The 24,135-nt window shown below is 44.8% G+C and overlaps 1 protein-coding gene and 1 long non-coding RNA gene across 4 annotated transcripts in view; one reads left to right on the forward strand and one right to left on the reverse strand.

Moving 5' to 3' along the window:
- LOC307201807 overlaps positions 1-19,984 on the reverse strand; it is an 80,506-nt gene extending 60,522 nt beyond the window's left edge. For 2 of the 3 annotated variants that reach the window (XR_013832761.1, XR_013832762.1), the window contains exons 1-2: positions 18,947-19,984; positions 11,388-11,592 (exon numbers count right to left, since the gene is read on the reverse strand). This is a non-coding gene — a long non-coding RNA (uncharacterized lncRNA). Of the gene's footprint in view, positions 1-9,889; positions 10,172-11,387; positions 11,593-18,946 lie in introns of those variants that run through there. The other variant, XR_013832763.1, reaches the window with a different exon arrangement.
- The window catches only part of CACNG6 (calcium voltage-gated channel auxiliary subunit gamma 6), a 30,632-nt gene extending 8,864 nt beyond the window's left edge, over positions 1-21,768 (forward strand). The window contains exons 2-4 of the mRNA XM_079951234.1: positions 18,131-18,205; positions 19,991-20,128; positions 21,410-21,768. Of these exons, the coding sequence (XP_079807360.1) occupies positions 18,131-18,205; positions 19,991-20,128; positions 21,410-21,648 (452 nt within the window). The 3' untranslated portion in view covers positions 21,649-21,768. The remainder of the gene's footprint in view (positions 1-18,130; positions 18,206-19,990; positions 20,129-21,409) is intronic.
- Positions 21,769-24,135: the final 2,367 nt, after the last annotated feature.

Genomic DNA, 24,135 nt, shown 5'->3' on the forward strand with positions numbered 1-24,135 from the left:
GGAGCTGAAACGTTCCAAAACATAGGCATTTGGGAACCAAGGTTTGACTGGAATTCGGCTCAAGCATGTCTCCTGTTTTGTTATTGTCAGTCGGCTATGTTGGGATGAGGCCCGAAGCTGGAATAGCAACAATCCAATTTGCAACATGCCCTGTTGTTTCAGAAAAGTGGGTAGGGGACATGCCAGAAGGCAGGACAAGCCAGAGTGTGATATAAAAACAACTGGCAAGCGAGACCATCAGAAACAACAGGCACCCAAGCATGGTGAGGCCAAAAGCCAAGTTAATGCAGGACCTGTTGTATGGAGTCAAGAGGGGAAGGAATCGGAAAGCACCAGGCTGGAGCCAAGTACGAGTAGAGAAAGGCCAGACAAATTGTGATTTCATCCAAGGGTGGGTAAAGGGCAGGTCTGGATCAACTTGTAGATAAAAATGTGCATATTAGTGCAGTGGCGTAGCGTGGGGGGTGCAGAAGGGGCCGGCCGCACCGGCCGCAACATCTGGGGGGGGCACGCTCGCACTCGCAGCTCTCTGCCCCCTGCTAAAATCCACGGGTTAGGGGGCGCAAATTACTTGCCTTGCCCCGGGTGCAAACAACCCATGCTACGCCACTGTATTAGTGAAAGTAAGCTACAGAGATGCAAAAAATATATACACTAGTCAAAACTGCATACTAAATGTATTCGCTGGGAGATATTTGCCCTAAAGTGCTGATGAATTTTTATGAGGATTCTTTTTATAAAATGGCAAATTGCAGAAATGTGGAGAACTGAATTTAAGGTTAGGAAAACAAGAAACAGAGAACTGAAATAGACACCTTGGTCCTTCTCTACTCCCTGCTCTAGATTATACAGTGGTACCTCAGGTTAAGTACTTAATTCGTTCCGGAGGTACAAACTTAACCTGAAACTGTTCTTAACCTGAAGCGCCACTTTAGCTAATGGGGCCTCCTGCTGCTGCTGCGCTGCCGGAGCACGATTTCTGTTCTCATCCTGAAGCAAAGTTCTTAACCTGAAGCACTATTTCTGGGTTAGCGGAGTCTGTAACCTGAAGCGTATGTAACCTGAAGCATATGTAACCCGAGGTACCACTGTACTGTAGAAATGAAGCAAGTGAGGGGGTGGGGGAGTTACAGAGTAACCAGGAGTGGGTCTCTGAGCCCCTTTCAGTTCTGGTACTCAAGAAACAATATTGGGCTCAGAATAATTTAATTCTAATTGTATGTATTTTGCACTGGGGTGCAGCTGGTGGATATGGGGGTTCTAGTAAAAAGCAAAGTAGATCCCCAAAGCCTAAAGCCTGCCAAACCCTGGTTTAGTGTTAGGATACAGGGTTAGCAAAAACTAGTTAATAACTAGTCATTCTGAGGTCCAGGACAGCATCTCAGTTCTACACCTAACCCTGCCATTTCCTGGGAACTGATACTAGAGGAAAATAAAACCATTTGTGGATCTTTAACAGTGCTGCTGCTAAAAGTTCCAATTTCTCACAGCTGAGGTGAACTGGTCCTCCTTAAAATAAATGGGGAGGTAGGGAAACTCACATCTTGATAAAAATGCTGAAATGGCTACCATGGGCATAAAAACATGACGGTACTCCATTCTGATGTGTGCCATGACAAAAAAAAACCCCAAGCCCTATATAAGTTTTAAATCCTCCTGCAGCTGGTGCCCAGCGCTGCATCACTTCAACTTTCTCATCACCCATCAGAAGCATTCTGTTGATGAATGAGCTTCCTTGCATGATACCGTAGGCAAAAGATCACTAAAAAGTTCCTTTCTCTCAAGCCCCGAGCAAGCCAATATATAACTATTCATCTCCAATCTTGAGCATGTGCCAAAAATTAAGATTGTTTGAGAACCAAACTGCACACCACCTTTGCTGATTCTTTATGAATGAAATGCAGCTGTGGGAGCTCGTCAGCTTGATCGGAGCAGCTGCATGCACCACTTTCCAAATCAAAGTCAACCCCTCAAGCCTTGTGTGTGTCTTACAATGTACATGTGTGAATGGACCTTCAGCACCGCTGGCTGAAATTTCATACCACCTCATGCTTCTGAGGTTGCCAACTTTTTACAGCAGCTATGCCTTTGTGTTTCAGGATTTGTTGTGAGGTGACGACGTTTATCCCTGTGCTGTGCAATGTTTCACCTGATGGTTTTTGTATATGAAACTGTTGTTAGAGGCACATGAGCCAACCAAGTTGGCTGCTGAAGTGTGTTAAGTGCCGTATTTTTTGCTCTAGATGCACTGGACCATAGGAGGGGGAGAACGGGGGGGGGGGGGAATTCTCCCCCTCTCTGCTCAGCGCCCCTTCAGCGAAGCGGCAGGAGAAATGGAGCCCCTTCCATTTCTCTTCCCGCTTTGCTGAAGGGGCGCTGCGCAGAGAGGGAAAACTGTGCAGCGCCTCTCCAGCGAAGCGAAGCCTGGAGAGCAAGAGGGATTGGTGTGCACCAACCCCTCTCGCTCTTCAGGCGGCTATCTGCAAGCCTTCAGAGCGCAGCGGGAACTCCTGCTGCACTCCGAAGGCTTGCGGATAGCTGCCTGAAGCCCCCGGAGGGCAGCGGGAGTTCCCTGCGCTCCAGGAGCTTCAGGCGGCTTCAGCGAAAGCAACGCGAAGCCTCTGGAGCGCGGGGGGAGCTCTCCCTCTGCACTTCGGAGGCTTCGCGTTGCTATCGCTGAAGCCAAGGAGCCTGCATTCGCTCCATAGGACGCACACACATTTCCCCTTCATTTTTGGAGGGGAAAAAGTGCGTCCTATAGAGCAAAAAATACGGTAGTTACCTGATGAAAAAATAAGACGCATGTGTGAACTGGCAGACAATGGCTCAGTAGAGAAGCAATCTTGGCAAAAGACCCATTGCCCTGGGCTACAGTTTGCCTGCTATCAATAGTTATGTCCTCTCAAAACTCACGTCAGCAGACTTACCAAGGCCAAAGTTAGAAGCAATGTATTTGCCAGGACCAAATACTTGCTTGGTGTGCTGCTTTGACAGGGCTTTCCTAGCCAACCTACATTTTTCTGAAGGCTTGCCCTTTTCACTCACACCCAAAAACCTTTCTGCTTCATTTCATCATAGCAGAGCTGCTCTTAAATCGCTTCCTGGCTAAATGATTGTGAGCTCCAGGTGCAAACCAATCGCAAAAATGGGCTAAAAGAATCCTTTGATGGATTAATCCTTATCATTATGGTCCTCTTCCCCCAACAGCAACTACTCCATCCACAATCATTTTGCAGACAAATTGGAGAGCTTAGAATGCCAGACAAATGGGAGGCAGAGAGAGAGACGGAAGGAGCAGGATAGTTAGCGTGGAGAAAAGAAGATTAAACGAAGGCGTGATAACTGGTTTCAGATGCTTAAGAGGCAGATGGAACGCATGAAGGAAAACAGAGGGAATGAACACCCCTTCACTTCTGAACTGTGAAAAAAAGTATTGTGCTTTTGAATTAGGTGGGCTGGGTCAGTTTGGCTTTACATATCACAAGAAAAATGCCTAAAACAAGCCAGGTTGTGGCAACTACTTTAAAAAACAGGTTCAGAACATAATTAAAGGTCATTGATTTCTTTCATTTATTAGATTTTAAAAGGTGGTGTTATTAGTATCATCATCAACATACTCATTGTTCATGATGTTTTGCAAAGTGTAAGAGATCAAGTTTCTGCCCCAAGGAATTTACAATCTGCCTATCACACTTTGTTTCATGATATGTAATGATTTGGAGGGAAAGGGTTTAAAACACTGGGCTGTTGTTTAATAAAAAGGCAACTTGATGAAGAGGGGATAGGATTCTTGGTCATGGCAACAGCAACACATGGATTTATCTGCACCACTAATTTATTTTAAATAACATTTACTTACCTTATGCTTACACATTCAATTAAAACAGTGTTATGGAACAGTAAAGAAGACAGGTAAAGGTAAAGATAAAGGTACCCCTGCCCATACGGGCCAGTCATGTCCGACTCTAGGGTTGTGCGCCCATCTCACTTAAGAGGCCGGGGGCCAGCGCTGTCCGGAGACACTTCCGGGTCACGTGGCCAGCGTGACGAAGCTGCTCTGGCGAGCCGGCACCAGCACAGCACACGGAAACGCCGTTTACCTTCCCGCTATAAAGCGGTACCTATTTATCTACTTGCACTTAGGGGTGCTTTCAAACTGCTAGGTGGGCAGGAGCTGGGACCGAAAGATGGGAGCTCACCCCGCCGCGGGGATTCGAACCACCGACCATATGATCGGCAAGCCCTAGGCACTGTGGTTTTACCCACAGCGCCACCCGCGTCCCAGAGCAGTTATTAAAAACAGTAAAATAGCAGAAAATGACAAATACTAAGCAGCAAAAAAATGGCAAAAAATGTTCAAATCAATAAGCAGCATTAAGCAACTAATACAAGCTGTGCAACCACTTCAGATGAATCTCAAACCAAAGCAAGCCTTGTATGAAGTGAATTAAGACAGCTCCAGATTGGTCAGAAGTGAGTTTGATTGATATAAAGTACTTTGGACCAATCCAGAGCATAAAACACTCTCTAAGAAAACCAGACAGCCTGTCTCCAAAGTGTTTCAAAACAACACCAAATAAGAAGAATGCAAGGGTGGGGAAAGGGGAAGCAGGAGAGCCAACACTTTTCTCATCAGTGTTTATGGGGAGGGGTAGAGAAGTGTTAACAATTGCTCTCACTGCCTTTCACTCATTGGTAAGCTTTCTGAACACTAGAAAGTATTTGACAGCATTTGCTGCACTTGTATTTTGCTTATTCTTCAGTTTCCTACTCAGTCTTCTTTCATGTGTGTATACGGTATATACCTGTTTGATTTCCAATCTTTCCTACTCAATCCCTGCCCCATCCTCTCATTCAGTTTATATTATGTTAATCCTTCAGTTCATACCAGTACCCAAACTTTCTTATTTAACTGTTGGTTGCAAGTCCTTTCCCAATCATTCCCAGTTCCATCCTTACTCTTAAAAATAAAAACAGTTTGTTGTCTTAGTCTTACTATTGACTCAGGCTGTGTCACTTCCCGTATCCCTATCACCCACAATTTTGGTACAAGTTTTTTTTTAGCTTAGGTATTCATTTTATTTGCAGCCATGTTCTGTTTTCTGTGCCTGCCTTTGTTAGTACTTTGGCTTGAGTGTGTGTGCCAGAAAGTCTTATAAGTACATTGTACACAGTCAGTGCACAAGCACACAGTGAGGGTATAAATATTGAAGTTTTAGCACTAGCATGAGACATCTACAAAGCAACCATGGTGCCATCACCATAGGCAGAGATTGCAGAGCTGCCAGCCAGTACCAGAGGCAGAGATGACAAGCAGTGCTGGCAGTAGCAGCAACAGCACTGGCCAAATTGGTCCTTTTCCCAGTTAAGCTAGTCTATCCTAGTGGAGTCTGCAGTGGTGGGCAGCAGCAGCCCATGCAGATTCTTCCTTGTCCTGAGTCTGCTGGTAGTGGGAACAAGCCTACTCCAATTGCCAAGAGATTATTTGAGGAGGAAGTAGGCACTGGCAGCAGCAGCATTGTAGGGGCATCAACTGTGGTTGGAAAGGAGAGGAAATCCAGTCCACTGTTGGACATCAAGATCTCTGAGGAGATGTGTCTGCTGTCCTTAGCTGCCTGAACATAGGAGCTTGAGAAGTGGCAGGACTGAGCACTATGCTGACTGTATAGTCTTTAAAAATACTGTATATGTTATTTTTTGAAAAAGACATAATTTAAAGGTGGCTAGCACACACACAAAAAAAACCCCTGGATCCAGGACCTGCTATTTGGTTCAGCTATTCACCTCTGGAAGGCCTACCATGTCTCCAAGTTGCATGCACTTACATGAAACAACAAGAAGGTTATGGCCATTTTACCTTTAAAGTACTTACAGTATTTTAATTTGGCAGGGGGAATCATCTTTAACATGGCTAGCACAAAAAACCTGGATTTACCTGTCTGAAATTTGGTATGGTTAATCCCCTCTGTGGAACGCCCTCCCACCAGATGCCAAGGAAATAAACAACTATCTGACTTTTAGAAGACATCTGAAATTTTTAATGTTTGATTGTGTTTTTAATATTCTGTTGGAAGCCATTGGGGAGGCCCAGCCAGATGGGTGGGGTATAAGTAATAAATTATTATTATTATTATTATTATTATTATTATTATTATTATTATTCTATCATGTCACCAACTTTCATGCAAACAAACAAAAAATATGGCTGTGTTTGTTTCCCAATACAAGTTAATGGGAGATCTGAAGGTTCATATTTCTGAATTCAGATTTGGGGTTCGAATCACATCAGATATGCATTGATCTTAACTGAATTGGGCCCCAAACCACCAACCACCAACCATTTATTTATGAGTCAGGTTTCCTAATTTGGCAGAGACTTCTAAACTCTTTCAACTGAAGACACATAAATACCTGCTGAAAGGAGCACATGCACACAGGGTTATTGGCCGTGAGCCTTGCATGCCCCTCTGCACAGTTTTGACCCTTGCCTGTTTAGGCAAATGCCTGAAGAGGACTACAGTGTATGAATGCAAAGATGCCCAATGTTGGAGCTTTCCCTGAAAAAGACACACAGATTATAATGCTGTCCTTCTGATATGAAAATGAGCCATCACCCTGCAGCTCAAAAAATAGTCCAGTGATACAGTCTCAATACAGAGCTCCAGAGACTGATCAGATTGTACCAACTCCGATTCAAGACCCCCCCCCCCAAAAAAAGGCTAAAAAGGGGGGGAGGGCGCTGGGAAGGTTTAAAGCAGGCATGTCCAAAGCCCGTTTTGGGGGCCTAATCCAGCCCACCGGTCCATCTAATCCGGTCCCTGTGGCAGTATATGTCCTGAGGTAAAATTGTAAAAAAAAAAGCTCATCAACGTTGGTCAGCCCTCGTGCATGTTCACTTCAAATCTGGCCCTCTTTGAAAGAAGTTTGGGCGCCCCTGGTTTAAAGAAAACCTTGGAAATGAAAGAGTGCCAGTTATATCTGGACACATTCCCAGTTTAGAAACGAGGCACCAGTTTTTCACAGCAGAAGGGTAATGACTTAGCCAGGCACCCATGGCAGGGAAACGGACTCTCTCCATCAAACAGAAACTAGACGCCTGTCTAAAAGAGACAGAAGATGGAAGGGCTTGATGTGGATGTCCCTCTTGGCTTTAATCACAGCTTTTCTCATACACTTTGGTTCTGCATCCAGTTGTCTGCACAAGCTTAGCACAATGATATAGACAGGCTAGACAACTGCCTGGGAGGACATAAATCAAAGGCACCACCTGGTGCAGGCTGTACTCTGTTCCCAGTTTGTGGGAGAGAGCTCCTGCCCACCCCGGAAACAAAAAATCTTGAGCCTTTATTATGCTCAGGAGAGAGAGGGAAAGGACAGATAGTTAATTAGACAGATAGAAAGACTTCGACACTGTGATATCTCTTTTTCTAGAAATTAAACTTAGGAGAGATACATTTCTAGATGCTGGGACTCAAGACTATCTAAAAAGAAACACCAAATTACTGTATATGGATTCGTGGTGAGAGAAATGCACACTGTGCCTCCTCAGGGGAAACTTTAACCATTTCTTACTTCAAATGTTCTGGAGCTCAAAAAACTGCACTGAAAACCAATGCAGCTCGAGTGAATAGCTGTCTGAATAGCACATTTATATTTCTGTCTGCTCTGTTTTTATTTTGCTGATTTTTTTCTAATGATTTTTGAGCCAACTGTTTTCTTTCCATTAACCTTTTCTTTGTTTCTGTTTGTATATTTATGAGTACTTCCAAATGGGTGTTTGCTGTGGGATCAGTGCTGTAATATGAATGTATTTTATTTTACATTATTATTATTATTATTATTATTATTATTGCAGAATCCACACAATGTCATGTGCACCAAAATGCCAGCCTATATTTCCCACCCCACCAAACTTCAATTTAATCTGGATCTTCCCTTTCTGGGGAAAATCTGATAAATTAAAAAACAAAACAAAACAAAACCCCACTGGTTACCAACTACCCATTTGTAATACCTCAGCAACCTGCTTTACAACCCACCTGGAAGCACCTCTTCTATTAACCTATTGCAAGGAACCTGGTCATTGTTTGGGAGGAAGTAGTGACCCCAAGATTAAATTTATATAGGAATTGATGGATATCTCAATTTCAGTTTAGTTAGCTCCATTTCCACATCAGGGTTTTTTTTGTTTGGTTTTTTTTTTGCATGGAAATTTGTGCACATTATTGTGTATATTTATCATGCTAGCATTCTTGTATGTATTTTGCCTAATATACACATTTTAAAGAAACCTTTCCTAATATAATTAATTTTTGGGTACACTTTCCTTTACACTTTTTTTGCATTTTGCAAATTTCAAAGGATAGCTGTGTTTTTGTTTTCCTATGAATGCAGAAAGTGTGAATTAGAGAGATTCAAAGGAAAAATGTGAGCGAGATGAATTTCTCCACCATCCCTAAACATGAGTACTGCTTCCAGACTGAATGCGTTAGCTATTGGCCTCCTCCTGTGACTTGACCCAGTTGCTTGAGTAATCTAACACCATTTGGTTTGCCAGCAGTCTTTCTACATCAGCTTTCTCTCTTTGGCACACTGGAATCACCAGGGCTGCATTGGTTAATCTGTAGGGACCAGCAGACAAGCAATTCTTTGCTATGGAACAGGGCAATAAGGATGATTGTTGTTGGTGCCGTGACTTAGTCCTTCCTTCGAGCTGCAAGTTTCTTCATGCACGGCGTGAAAGCACGAAAGAAAATGTGTGAGTGATGTGTATCCCCAATGTCTCATGCCAGGAGGAGCTTGGACCAAATCCCCATAGACAAGATTCACAAGCTGTTCCTGTAGTACAGGGATGGGTAACTTTTCCAGCTGTTGCTGCACTACAACTCCCATCATCTCAGACCATTGGCAATGCTGGCCGGGGCTGATGGGAGGGGGTCCAACAGCATCTGGAGGACCACAGGTTCCTATAGTCCAAGAATATGCTTCTCAGCATAGGGAATGTATGAACATCCTCCCATATAAACCAGTAATGCTACTAGATTAACCAATGGTCCATCTAACTGAGCAGCAGCACTAGGATCTAGTCTGACTGGCAGTAGCTCTTTGGGGTCTGAAGCAAGAGATTTTTCCTCATCTGCTTCCCAATATCCTTTCTCACCCAGCACTGCCAGGGATAAAATGTGGGATGCTCTGTCACTGATCTATAGTCACTTCTCATATGAGAAACCCAAAGCATGTTAGGAAGACATACGACTGAAGCACAGGCCTCATACTCTGCTTTCATGTTATGTATTTTCTTATCCTAAGGTGTAATGCCAGCAGCAGAATACAAAATGAGCTAAAGAACCAACGCCTTTCCCCATTGTGTAGGTTCTAATGAAGACCATGGTTATGGCCTACAGCAGCCATCAGCGGCGTAGCGTGGGTTGTCAGCACCCGGGGCAAGGCAAGTAATTTGCACCCCCTAACCCGGGGCAAGGCAAGTAATTTGCGCCCCCTAACCCGGGGCAAGGCAAGTAAATCGCTCTCTCTCCGCTCCGCACAGTGGGCGGCGACCCGGCAGCTCGGATCGGATTCGCACAGCCAGCACTGTGAGAGAGAGTGAGTGAGCCAGGTAGGGGCAGAGAGCTGCAAGTGCGCCCCCCCCAAATGCTGCGCCCGGTGCGGCTGGCACCCCCTGCACCCCCCACACTACGCCACTGGCAGCCATTGAAAACAGAGCTTGCTAAAGATGAGGGGTGAGGTGGTAGAGTTGAAAGGATATAGGAAGAGGAGAAACTCTACAAAATTTGAAATGTTTTTCTGAAGTCTGGAGAAAGTTCAGATAGGAAACCTGTAAGAAAGCCTACTGTCAAAGAGGAGAGACAGAGCAGAAGAGGCAGAAAGCTATTATTTCCAAAGAGAAGACTTTATTGCAGAATCACTGGGGCTCCTTGTCATTGATAGAAGTTTCTGAGAGATGATTTAAACAAAGGTGAGATGACCTAGGTTCTGTCACTCCATAAATGAAATTCACATTTGGTGTCTGGTGAACTCCAGTCCTAGAGCTGCAACACTTTACTGTATTTCTGAAGCATTAGATTTGTCTGATATCCAGCTATATGAATGACCTTTGACAGCTGTGGCTCTGCAATGACCCTCCCATTCTCTTTTTCAAGTTGAGCAATATCTGAAGAAGAATGAGGCTTAGAATAACAAAAACCTCTCAAAAGGCTGAGGATTTTTAAAGCATGCTTCAGCATTAATTATCTAACAAGTACTTATTTGGGAAGCAGCTGGGGGCAAAGCTAATCAACATAAGGTGAGTAAATTAGCGGCAAGGGCCAAAATCGGATATATAATAAACACAGCAGCAGCAGGGCATCAATTAAAAGCAGCAATACAAACATAAAAGGTTATTTTAAAAACTCAGGGAAATAGAACTTCATTTATTTATTATTTTTATATTCTGCCTTTCCTCCAATAAGCTCAAGGCAGCATACACAGTTGTCTTTCACATATAAATTTTATCATCACAATATTGTTAGGTAGGTTAGGCTAAGACAACTATTGGCCCAAGGTCACTAGTGAGGTTATAGCGGGTGAGGTTGGGGGTGAACCTCAGTTTCCCCCATTCTAGTCTGACACTCTTAACTACAACATCACGAATCTTTGTTTTGTTTTTTGTTTTGTTTTTAATTGGGCTAACAGCAGCAGCAAAAATACACATCAGGCTGGCACAATAAAAATAAAGGGCTGAGCACATGTAGAATAAAACAAAACCCTGTCATAGGCAGGATCATAGCTGTCAACTTTTCCCTTTTCTTGCAATGAATCCCATTTGGAATAAGGGAATTTCCCTTTAAAAAAGGGAAAAGTTGACAGCTATGGGCAGGATTAATCTTAAAGACATAATATCACATATTTTTGAATCAACCCTAATTTACTGACAAGCGGAAAGAGGTGACACCAGCTTTTATTTTTACTTCTGCCTATTTGAAACTGCATTCCAGGACCAATTCACACATGCATAGCTATCACTTGTTTGCTGCACAGAATGGTATGGTCTGGAGGCACATGATGCCGTCACCTTGCTGAAGCTAAGCAGGTCTGGGTCTAGTCTGTGCTTGGATGAGAGACTGCCTGGGAACCACATGTATGCTGTACTGTGTTGTGTTCGGTGAATGTGGAATAGAAATGTAACAAAAAACATTGATCATAGAATAACTGAGAGCTGAGAAATTCAGCAACGTCTATTTATATGTGACCCAACAAAGTCCCCACAAGAATGGGCGATGCAACCCCAAACCTGAGTATTGTACTCAAAGTAGGGTCATTAAACACACATTTAATATGCTATTAAAGATCCATAAGAAAACATGCACTTGAAGCAAAATTAAACTTACCAAATCAGTGGAAAAACTGAAGTATAAATGGGTTTCAAAGCAATAATGTCCAAGCGAAGCAGGTTCAAATTCCAGTTAGAAGTCAAATCTCTCCAGTAAAAACTGCTCCACATTATTTTGACTCTGGCCTTCACCATCACCTGTATGAGATTTCACTTCATTGTGTTTGAGATGTAATCATGAGGATCATTCATATCTTCTTCAGCTGCAGACAAAAAGGTACAGTTCACATGTTTTGAATACTGGAACTTAGCATCTAAAGCACATGAACAAATAATACGGGGCACAAACAAAAACCTTCAAAGTCCTAAGGACAGGCTGTCAATAAGACTTCCAAATAAAGAGAGTTGTTCATTTGCATAGAATAAATACCCATGGAGGAGTGGCAGGCTCTTATGCTGACCAAAACATAATCATTTAAATATCTGTACATTCTTACAAATATGCATAGGTTGGAAGCCTGTGGCCACGTGCCTGCTATCCATGGGCATTTATCCTAAACAAATGAATGCCTGAAAAGGGCTGAATAAGATAGGCTAAAACATTCAGCGAGGGTGCAAAGCCGTGCCTAGGGGTGTGGTGGAGACTCCCAAGGACCAGACAGAGAAGCTTGGGGGGGGAGAGCTGCATTTGTCCCCACCAGGCTCCAGGTTCCTGAAGCAGCACGAGGTGACAGGCAGCAACAGGTTTGCAGCTGCCATTTTAATTCCTCACAATCCCACTACCACCAAGCACCACTCTGGGGCATTGTGGGAAATTTAAATGGTGGGTACCCAGACCGAGCCACCTGCCAAGCCTGTTTTACTCCACAGTCCCCCTTAGACCATGAATAGGCACGGGAAGCTGCCTTAGGTTGTATTGATTGGGCAAGGTGGTGCGCGACCTGCCTCAGGTGGAAGAATCTGGGGCATCTTTAAAGATATCTTTTTTTCTGTTCAGTAGTATATGCATGCTATTAATAAAACTAAAGTCCAACATATTTTAACGAGAGTGTTTATTAATTATAATTATTACCATAATGGGGATGGGTGACTGAGGGTAAGAAATCAGCATGAGGCTTCTGTGGCAACTCCAGACGATTGATTCTGACCTCAGAAAAATGCCCTGCACTAAGGCTGCTTTCTTGTTTCCTTTTTAATTTTCAAAATTGGTAGAACTCTTCTGTCCCCATAAAGCAAACAGGAGGAGTTACAAGGTTAAAAAAGGATCATAAGGAGTATATGAACAAGGAGTCAGCTAGTAAGAAGGCACCATTGTGTGTCACAACTGCTACACCTGTGAGGTGTAATGATTTTGAGTGTTAGATTTACATTCAAAGCAGTGGTTCCCAAACTGTAGTCATGAACCACCATTGTTCCAAGAGGATCATTCAGGTGGTCTGTGGTGCGTCTGTGGGTTTGTGGCTGAATATGGGAGACGGCACATCCATCACATTAAATATTCATATTGATTTTCAGTTGTATATTTATTGCTTCTTTCATTTCTTATATTGTATTACAATTTGAATTATATGGAACTGCAATTGGCAGAAAAAATAAGTGGTTCTCCCCACCCCCACCCCCGCCCCGGGCCCTCAGCAATTTTCAAGTGGCTCATGGGAGGAGGTTAAATTTGGCAACCACGGATCTAGAGAGACCTGGGTTTAAGCCCAGTCCTTAGCCACAAAGCTTATTCAGTGACGCTGAAAACAGTCTCTTTAAAGCAAATTTGCGTTTTCTGCGGATTGCCATTTTTCAGTAAATAGGAAGTTTTCGCAGGGAAAACTCTGGAGTGAAACAAAGCGTGGTTGCTCACGGAGCTTTAAAGTGTGGGCCATGGTGTAAAAAAACGTGGAGGAAATTTAAGTGCGGATGGACCCTGAGCCCCAACCTGCTTCCCAGGTTTGTTGTGAGGATGAAAGGGACACACAGACACATTTGCACACCTGGCTCTTGGCCCTGAGTTCATTCAAGGAAGGATGGGATTAAAAATACATCAAGCAAATCAATCATGGATTAGCAAAATGGACAACCAGGCCTCACTGGAATAGGGTGTAGCTTGATGGCTTACATCTGGCTGAAAGCCAGGACTCCCGGATTGTCCAGGAGAAGAAAGTGAAATCAAGGGAGTTGCAGCAACCGTTTTTGGTTGCTGTGGGAAGGAACTGGGGATTGGTGTGACATAATGGGAAGGCTGAGAGCCAGGGCCCCTATATTCAGCTGTCTCCCACGGTTGGGTCCAGGAGCGATTGGTTTCTTTCTTAGCCTGACAGGGTTGAGTGACTGTGCTGTAACTCAATCATCGGCTTGGGCTGGTGGGCCACAGCTTGGAGCGCAGCCCGGAAAACAGGGATTGGAGCCAATTACTTGGCTAATACTCCTGGCTTATCTCCCTGTAACCAGAGTCATCCCTGCGTTTTGCTGAGCTAGGCCCAACTCTGAGTAACTAACCACTGGAAGACATGTCTGGAAAGTGTACACATGGCAATCATATGCAAGTTTGCTGGCGTGTAATAGGTTTTGTTTTTTAAAGTCATCGATGGAGTTGTCTTGGGCAAAGCACTATATTTCAGCAGTCTACCTCAGCATTAAGGGGACGCAGGTGGCGCTGTGGGTTAAAGCCTCAGCGCCTAGGACTTGCCGATCGAAAGGTCGGCGGTTCGAATCCCTGCGGCGGGGTGCGCTCCCGCTGCTCGGTCCCAGCGCCTGCCAACCTAGCAGTTCGAAAGCACCTCCGGGTGCAAGTAGATAAATAGGGACCGCTTACCAGCGGGAAGGTAAACGGCGTTTCCGTGTGCGGCTCTGGCTCGCCAGAGCAGCGATGTCACGCTGGCCACGTGACCCGGAAGTGTCTCCGGACAGCGCTGGCCCCTGGCCTCTTAAGTGAGATGGGCGCACAACCCCAGAGTCTGTCAAGACTGGCCCGTACGGGCAGGGGTACCTTTACCTTTACCTTTACCTCAGCATTGCTCTCGGCTCACTGACAAAGCTTTACAAACAAAATTGGTGTCTGAGGAAAGGAAGTGGGGCTAATATCCCCCCCCCCCCTCGCACCGCCATCCGTATGCTCAAACTGTGTGAGCCAGTTTATATAATCTGTTATGTACTGAAGTTCTCACCCTGGGCCAGCAGGGGGATACTGTAGATAGTTTTCACTCAGGTCCGCATATGCAAATAAGGGATTGAAAGTGACGTTCAGTGATTGAATAGTTACAGAAAGTGGTTACTGTTGCGTTGTAGTGGAGCTCTATATAAGCAGACTGGCTGAACCCTTCAGTTCAGTTCAGTTCTGTTCTGGCCTGTGAATAAACAAGAGCTGTTTGAAGAATTGCTGTATCATCTGATATGTTCACCCACAACTTAACATAATCAACAAATCAAATTGTAAACTCTTTCCAAGGCTGTTCGATGTCAGGGTGCAAATTTCTGTTGGGAGAGAGACGGGGAAATGAGTCCCTGTTAATTCTCCTCTGCCTCTCAGCAGCTTTTGATACCATCAACCATGGTATCCTTCTGGAGCAGCTGTCTGAGTTATGAGTGTGTGGCGCTGCTTTGCAGTGGATCCGATCCTACTTTGATGGTCATTTCCAGAGGGTGGTATACAAATGTACCCTTTTCTCCAATCTATTTATTTGGTGGTAATGGTGGCTCCAGCGAAGGCAGAAAGCGAAGGAAGATGGGTTTCCCCTTCTTCCTCTGCTGCCTGGTGTTCTGCTATGCAAATAGCTGCTGGGAAATTTATTTTCCCAAGGACAACTGTAGTGCTTGAAACTCAGCAACCAATTCAGATTGATTGCCATCACTAATCTCCATTCTTCCTTTGCCCTTATATAATTTTAATATAATACGGTGTGTGCCTTGAACTCTCCCCAGTTCTAGAGGACAGTTAGATAAGACATCACTGCTTTCCAGGGTGAGATAACTCACCATTTAATAATTAGAACTGACATCAGAAAATGAATTTTGGGCCAGAGTGCAATTCTGAACCAAATTCAATTTAGTCTAGTTAGCCTGGGGGCGGAGTTGAAGAGAGATCTGAGAGTATGCTGTATTCTCTAATTCAGCGTTGTTTTTGTACATTCCAAATAATTTTTCCTGGACCAAGCATATGCTCAGAGATGCCGTTCTTTCATTTTTTCATAGTCTATGTTGTCCAGGACCAGCACCACATTTGAGGGAGCCCTTGGCAAATTGCCCTCTTTTGGGGCTCCTTCTACATTGATAGAACCCCAGTGGTGTGCTTAGCTGGTGGTGACAGTGGCAGGCAGTCATTTTAATTTCTCAGAGTGCCCCAAAGCGACACTGCATTGAGATTGCTCTGAGAATATAAAATGGCCGCCTGCCACTGCCAGGCGCAAGGCAACTAGGGGAGGCACTTGTACCAGTAATGGGCCTTGTCAGAACACTATGGGCCACATCCTCCTCTACACACTTGTTAAACATATCAGGGCCCTGTCACACTATTAATGTACTGTGTATACATCTCGCAATTACATGTGATGTTGTGCCGGACCATAACCTTCCTCTCTTTCCCTGCCTTCCTTTGAATATAACCCTACTGGTCAAAAACCTAGAGGCAGCTGTTATTGGGGAGAACCAGGGAGCCAGTAGACTTAACATTGAGCATTTTTGTGAGCACAATTATAATTCCTGTAAATGTCTCACACATGCATGCATGCATGCACATTCTCTCTCACTCAACCACATGGTGCACTTGCTCCCCATACCCTGGGGCTACCTGGAATTTGTCCAGCTGCAAAGGCTACAGTAATTGCTAGCTCTTCTCTCTCTGGGGACACAATTAAATCCACTCCACCAGGCAATGTAAAATCTCGGAAAGGACAATCCCTGAGGCTTGTCCTGAGAGGCAAGGAATCTTTCTTTGCCCCCCAAACCTCTGCTTCGGTTGCCATGTTCTAGAAATTGTCTCCTTCCTGAGCAAAGTGTGTGTACATAACGTTGGCTAATTACCTTAACTCCCGAGTTTCTCAACAATATCCCTATATGACGCTTAAAATCTATATCCACCAGCAAATATGGTGGGAATTTGGAAAATCTAGGCATCTATCCGTTTCTAAGTTATCACAGAACTGTGCAGCATTTTAAGAAATCATGATGTGCTCTCTGATTTTTGCTTTGAAAGGCTTCTCCAGATGACCTGTTCATTCTGTTTTTCTTGCACAAATCTTATTATGCCTGTTCTGTCTTGAGCATTCATTCTGACTTGTTTGCAGCAAGGTTATAGAATCACAGAACTGTAGAGTTGGAAGGGACCATGAGGGACATCTAGTCCAGCCCCCTGCAATGCAGGAATTTTCTGCCTAACGTGGGGCTCGAAATCACGAGCCTGAGATCAAGATGCTCATCATGCTCTACCAACGGAGCTATCCCAGAGCCAATGTTGTATGTTGCAAAATTAGCAGATGCACTGCATATATTAGCCTGTATAGTCTATAATAACCTCCCAACAGTTCGACTCCACCCCCAAAGGCACACTCTTCCACTGTCTCCTGAGACAGGCAGATGCCAACTAGTCTATACTGTAGGAAAAAGGGACTGTCACAACATTTGTGGTTAAACAAACTGAACTATTTTCCATTCACATATTATATTTTAGCGATGAGCTCCACATGTATGTATATAATAATAATAATTTACGTGGTATGCTGGCCTATCAGGTTTCGAGCAAGTTTCACTGCAAGTTTGCCTATTTTATAACAATTCCTTGAGGCATCCAAGCAAAAAATTTATGTAACTCCCCTGTCAATGCAGAATTTGTTGACAGGGGCCGAAGAGCCTGCACAGCCGAGGTGAGCTGTAATAGTCACTCAAAACAACTCCCTCTACGAGCATCTTATGGTGAACTGTCACTGGATCTGTCACCAGCCGGCAGAGAGCAGCTCCCAGGTGTCAAGATATAAGACTCGAGCCTTTCTGATGCTCGGTTACAAGTGTCAACACAGTGTTATAATATGCCAACGAAACAAAAAGTTGAAAGAGGTACTCATCGTACCAGTTAAGGATTGGAAGCAGTAATTATTTGGGGTTTACTTATAAAGCCTGTGACCCACTTGCCAAGGCTTTGCAACAACCCACAGGTTGGGGAACTCTGCTCTAGGAGAACGGACCCACAGTGCATTTTGCTCTAGTGTTAAGCAGGATAGAGAGAAAGCAGGCATATATATTTGCGTTTTAACTGAAGCATCCTAGCTAGCGGCATCTTAGAGCAGTGAATTTGCATTCTTGTGTTCTCCACTACCTATGTCGCTGCAGACTGGACCACACCAGATTTTACTATGCACTTGCAGCTTTTTGCAATTCCATTTACTGTAATTTATGTAACACCAGTTTTTATGCTTCCCCCTTGTAAATTAGGGTGTATCTGATACAGGGATAATTGACAAATTGGGTAAAACTGGGCTCCAAAGTGCTCCACCCAGGGTCAAATACTATTTGTTTCTGTGTTTTGGGGTGGGTGGATCAATTGACACTTTCTGCTACTCCCCTTCCCATAACCACTGCTTTCTTGGTGCATTCACTTCTTTTCTATTTTTTTTGATACATCAGATTTGCACAAAACCGGAAAACTATACCACCAGCAAAGCACATTTTAAAAAAATTCTACACCATATATATTTGGCACAAAGTGTGTGATGAGAATTTACAATAGCTTCCATTTATTTTCCCTCCTTTGCCTTCTGCTCTTATTTTTTCAATGCCCTTCCTGCCTTCCTTTCAATGCCTTTTCTTCTGCCTTCCTTTCAGAAGCCAACTGTTCTTATTTCAAATTCTTCACTACTGGGGAGAATGCTCACATCTTCCAGAGGACTACTAAAAAAGGTGAGTCCATCAGCCCATCGAAAACAGGGAGCCTTGTTGGCCCGTTGTGCAAAATCCCAGCAGGAACAAATTAAAAACACCCGTGTTTATTACGTTATTATCCCACCATTCTGCCCAAGAGCTCAGAGTGGTTTACAAACTTAAATAAACTATCAATAAAACACAATTAAAACGATATATGACATAGCCCTTTATGTCGCTTCTAAACAGGATTCTTCAATGCTGGGGCAGCCAATACTCTTAAGGAATCCTAGATGAGAATCCTAGATGAGAATAACAACAGCTTTATCTGAGCAGTTAACACACAATATTTAAAGAGGCAAAGGGTCGGGGGGGGGGGGGGGGGCTCTGCTACACATAGGCATTTGTATCTCCTCACCATCAAGGGTACTTTCCTCCAAGCAGGTGCTGGAAAAGCAACAGGAGAGACAGATTTAGAATTACCGTATTTTTCTGTGTATAAGACTAGGTTTCCCCCCCTAAAAAATAATGTCAAAAATTAGGGGGCATCTTATACTCTGGGCCATCTCCCCCCATTTTCTTAAATCTGAGTCCCCCAAAATAAGGGGCATCTTATACATGGGGGCGTCTTATAGACGGAAAGATACGGTAACTGAATTGCCCGCCATTTTATGCTCATCTGTTTTACAGACTTTGGGTGTGAGGGGTAGGATAAGTAAATAATAAAAGGGACGGGGCAAAGGAACGCTTCGGCTCACACAAAGACATGACCCTCCGCACCTCTTTAGTCTTTTCTACCACACACACCCTACGCAATACATGTACAGGGAAGGCCCACTCTTGAAGAGCAAGAGTCTCTGCCATCACACACAGTGCATTGTGCAGGATTTTGAGTTTAACAGAGCTCCTCCCTCAGGCAGGCCATTCTACAGACTGAAACTTGAGGAGAAAACGGGGGTTAGTACTGGGACTGCCACCTGATTAAGGAAATTGCGGTCAGTGACCCACGTGTTTTCGTGAATGAATCCACTGAGCAACCATTTGGAAACGCATACATTTTTGTTTTTATTAAAAGCAAGAGCTCTGAAGCAACAGGTGCCCTTCCTTTTGTTTTTGCAGCATGTGTCATAGCAAACATCACCACAGTTAGAAGAGTGGGAGAAAACCAGGAGGGATTTTGCCCAGCACCTGCAGTTTTATACAAGTCCTTGAAGGCAAAATAACTTTTAGAAAATTAAAAAGATCTGCTCATGTTTTTGGTTGATTAGTCAATCCATCACTCCTGCCCTAGTTTAGCAGGCGTGGGGTGGCGTGCTGCTGTCTAAAGCTTTTAAAAACTGTTAAGAATCTTAACCTTAAGCAGGCTATTTAGGTTAAGGCCCGTGCCTTTTTCAGAGGATCTCAGATTACACAGAGGCATGCTGGGACAGACAAGCAGTGGCGGGTGGCTCTCCCTTCGAAAACATAAAATAACCTGCAGTTAGCTGAATCTCTCTCTGGCATTCCTCTCCGTCTGCAGCCCCAGGTCCCTTCAGGCTGGTTTACCAAGCCACTCTCCAGCTGCCCTGTCCCATCTCCTACACTTCCATTCTTATCGGGCCTCACTCAACACCACACCTCAGCCCTGGCAGTTTATCACATAGCACATGATTGTGTGGCTGTGTGTCCCTGTAATGCCACAGAGGCTGAGCATTCCCTTCTGTGCCACACACACAGAGGAAGCAGGTCAAGTGGGTAATTGTGAATCCGTCACTCTCTGCGTCTACAAATGTCTGCTTTATCTCCCTCCACCGCCCTGCTGGCTTGGTTGGCACCGCTGTGTAGAACTGAACATCACGGCGGCCATTGTGTCCCTCGTCAGCATCACCCTAATGGCCATGGGGTCCCTCTGCATCACGGTGGCTCTGAGCAAAGGGGTTGAATTTCTCCTGAAACCAGCATCTTGCTTCTTTATCATCTCAGGTAAGGCAGCCCACCCTCCAAAACCTCCTTCCCTTGTTCAGGCCTGCTGCCCCAGCCACTGCGTTCCTGAAAAACAAATGTCATTTCCAGGCAACCTCTTTACTGGGCATTTGTCCTAATTTGCTTGCACAAAATTAGCAGAGAGGTTACACGACCTTTTTAAAGTCGTTGATGCCCATCTCATTTTACTCTGTGACATTTTTAAATCTATTTTATTCTCTTTCACTCTGTTGCATTTTTTATGTGCTTCCTATTTTGTTTGCTTGGCACTGGGCATCGAATGCAACAATAAAGACTGGGTATTTTTTCAGCAGGGAGGTTACACAATGCTGTCTGGTTTGGATCATTCTTTTCTGTTCGGGCGGAGGTTATGCAATGCTGCATCAAGCAATGGTTACCCTACGCTTTACTTTCCCATCGCTTTCCTTCATGAGTAAAGGGGGAGTGGAGAGAAGTGGGTTTGTTGCAAAAGAACTTCAAGACTACTTTAATTGTGGAAACCTAAGCTTACTAAGCAGGTGGCGCTGTGGGTTAAACCACAGAGCCTGGGACTTGCCGATCAGAAGGTTGGCGGTTCAAATCCCCGCTACAGGGTGAGCTCCCATTGTTTGGTCCCTGCTCCTGCCAACCTAGCAGTTAGAAAGCACGTCAAAGTGCAAGTAGATAAATAGGTACCGTTCCAGTGGGAAGGTAAATGGCATTTCCGTGCCCTGCTCTGGTCCGCCAGAAGCGGCTTAGTCATGCTGGCCACATGACCCGGACGTTGTACGCCGGCTCCCTTGGCCAATAAAGCAAGATGAGTGCCGCAACCCCAGAGTCGGTCACGACTGGACCTAATGGTCAGGGGTCCCTTTACCTTTTTTTAAGCCTACTAAGCAGGATGGCTATGCTCTGCCACAATGGTTGAAGGCAGTGATGCATCTGAATACTAGTTGCTAGAAGCCATGGCAGGTTGCAAGGAAAATGCTCCTGTACTCAGGCCTGCTTGCGGGTTTCCTCCAGGCACTTGCTTGGCCACTGTGAGAACAGGATGCTGGACTAGATGGGCCAAGCACCCAGAGTTAAGTGAGTGACTGGTGAGAGTTAAAAGAAAACACAACACAATGTACCTTCATGTGGTCCAGTTAACTCTAAGCCAAATGTCTATCCGGGAAGCTTCCCATAGTCCTTTGTTTGCAGTCTTCGTTCAGAACTAGAATTTGGGGAGACGCCAGGGATGGGGCAGGGAGGTCGTCGAAACTCCCAGGACTGCCTTCTCACTTATTCTCTCTCCCTCTCTAGGCATTATGGTGCTGATATGTCTGGAGGTTTTCCGGCACTCGGTTCGGTGGCTTATCACCTCTGATGAGACCATCCCACTGGAGTACGAGTATTCCTGGTCCGTGGCTTGTGCAGTGGCGGCTGGGGCTATCCTGATCTTTGGCGGAGGCTGTTTTATCCTTTTGTCCATCCCTGGCTTGCCCAAAAAGCCCTGGGAATACTGCATGAAAAGCCGCAGCAGCAGCAGCAACGCTTCCTAAAAACCGTACGGGAGAGAATCCCAAAGTCTCTCTTTCTCTCATTCTGCCAACAAACACAATCACACACACACACACACACACACACACACACAATCTCTCTCACACACAAACAAACATACATATACCTCCACCCACCCCTAGGGGGCAGAAAGAACCGACCTTCTCCCTCCTACATGCCTGCCCTCTTTCTCCATCCTCTGGACTGTTTTCTTCCTTCCCTGTTTTGTGACTTGTAAATAGAACCTCTAGTGCTTGTTTTGTTTTAGATTGGCGGGGGGGGGGGGCAGCTATGAGGAAAGGGCTCTGCTTGTGAATGAGGGGACAGCTGTGCTAATGAACTGAGAAATTACGAGGGGAGGGAGGATAAAGGACTGTATTTTAAACCCGGTTTTTATAAATGGCTATTTATAGCTCAATGGAGGGGCTGTGTCTTGGACTCCTTTAAATCTACGCCATGCGGTCAAGCGTTAGATTCTCGTCTCAGTTCCCCCCTTGAGTGATGTGCCACGCTGAGCAAAAATCCCATTCCTTCCCCTGTAAAACTGAGTTTCTTCCTTTTTCTTCTTCGTACAACCTCCAAGTACAAAAATTAAAAGCACCCTGTCCCCAACTGGCCCTGTGACTCTTACACGGTGGCAAAAAACCACGCACAGGATCAGCCTAGAAATCCCAAGGAATTTATGGACAGGTACCCTGAAATACAGGGCAATTTTTAACCAGTCATTCTGGGTTAAAAATTTTGGGTCCATAATTAATTTCTGTCAAGGGCCCTGCCAGCAGCCACGAAGCTCAGTGCTTTCAAAAGTGAGGGGACTTCCAGACAAACTGCTTATTGGGCACCCATCCCTATTTGTTTGCAAGGAGATGAGGCAGTATTGGCTATTTAATGAGCGTTCATTCTGATTTGTCTGTGGGAAGTTTAGGCAAAGTGGCATCAAAGCAAGTGCCATGCCGCACTTTCCTGTGCATTTCCCCGTCACTTTCCTTACTGCAAAAAAAAAGCAGATCCTTTGGGAAAGCGGTTTTGTTGCACAAGCTCTCCCAATCAACTATAATTGTGCACCCTGAATTTGCCGGTACGCAATTAAATCCCACCAGAATATAGTGACAATCTGGAAGCCCCCAAAATGAATTTAGAGGCAACCTTCTCAAAACATGAATTTTTCCTCCAAAAAAGTAAAATTATCCTACTCTCACCTTTAAAAAAATAGTTAACATTTCCCAGTTCTTCTTGTTGTTAGAGGTGATGTATTAAAGAAAGCATGGAAAATATTAAATGCCAGTCCAGCTGGCAGCTCTTCCTCAGGTGCAGTTCTCTGCTTGTGGGAGTAGAAAATGCCCACCTTAAGAGCACTGTGTGGAGAAGAGGTACTAGGAGAACACAAAGAGCAACTGGATCATATCCTGAATTCAGGGCATTTGTGCTCAACAAGACTCCCTTAAATCTTAGGTCGTTGATATAAATGTTATGGAGAATTTGGCAAAACCTATAAATAAGGGGAGTAGCATTAATATAGAAAGTAATAATAATAATTAATAATACATACTTCTCACAACTTGAAATTCCAGATTTGACTTTGTAAATGCACCACTTTTTGAATCTGGGCAAAGTTTTCTTTCAGCCCTGGCAAAGACCATGCAGAGAGCTGTTGGCAGTCTCCCTTGAAGCTGAGAATTCAGGAAGTTCTGTACCACAATCTTATTATGGCAATAGACCAGAAGCAAGTGCCTTAAACAACAACAGCTGTGCAACGGAGGCTGGCCCATGAGAGAGGGTGGGGCACTGCCTCACCTGCCTCCGCAAATGCCTGCCTGCCTTCTGCCTTACAACCGGGAGGGGGGTGGGGGTGGGGGCTCTGCCTGGCTTGGCTCTGGCTCCACCTGCTGTTGGTCTCCCTGCCTCCTACCCAAGCACTCCCAGTGAACACCAGTCACCATTACAACTGTGTGCTTCCAACTCTCAGGCACAGCTGTTAAAAAACCTCCTGCCTGGTTAAAACTGGCTGTTGAAAGTTTCAGCCGATTGACCTGTTGATTAAATTTTGCAGACCTTCTTGTCTTGGGAGCCTCAGCTTCCCATACAGCTGGGGGTACACTCATGACCTCATTTTTAAAAAAATAAAAGGAGGAAGGGTACACCTACCAAAATATTCTTACCAAAGCAACTGCCTTTTACAAATTCTTTTAAAAGTTTAGCTCTAGGCTAGGGATGCGACCTTCCAGAAGTTGATGGACTCCCATCGGAGATAGTGGGACTTCAACAGAATCTAAAGCGCCACAGGTTCTCTAGATAGGATGGGTATTACATATTGGTGCGAGATGCTCTCAGCTGGACTCCTTCCACCTTGCTGACATCACTCATTCAGTCTCCCTTTACCTCTGGCCCCAATCCCCACCACCGCCCAGAAGGAAAGGGCGGATGAGTGAACAGGCAATGGCAGTGACTGCCCCTTCTCATATTTATTGCTCGGTTGCATGATCCCACTA

The sequence above is a fragment of the Podarcis cretensis genome (assembly GCF_951804945.1).
Source record: "Podarcis cretensis genome assembly, chromosome: 13".
Classification (NCBI taxonomy): domain Eukaryota; kingdom Metazoa; phylum Chordata; class Lepidosauria; order Squamata; family Lacertidae; genus Podarcis; species Podarcis cretensis.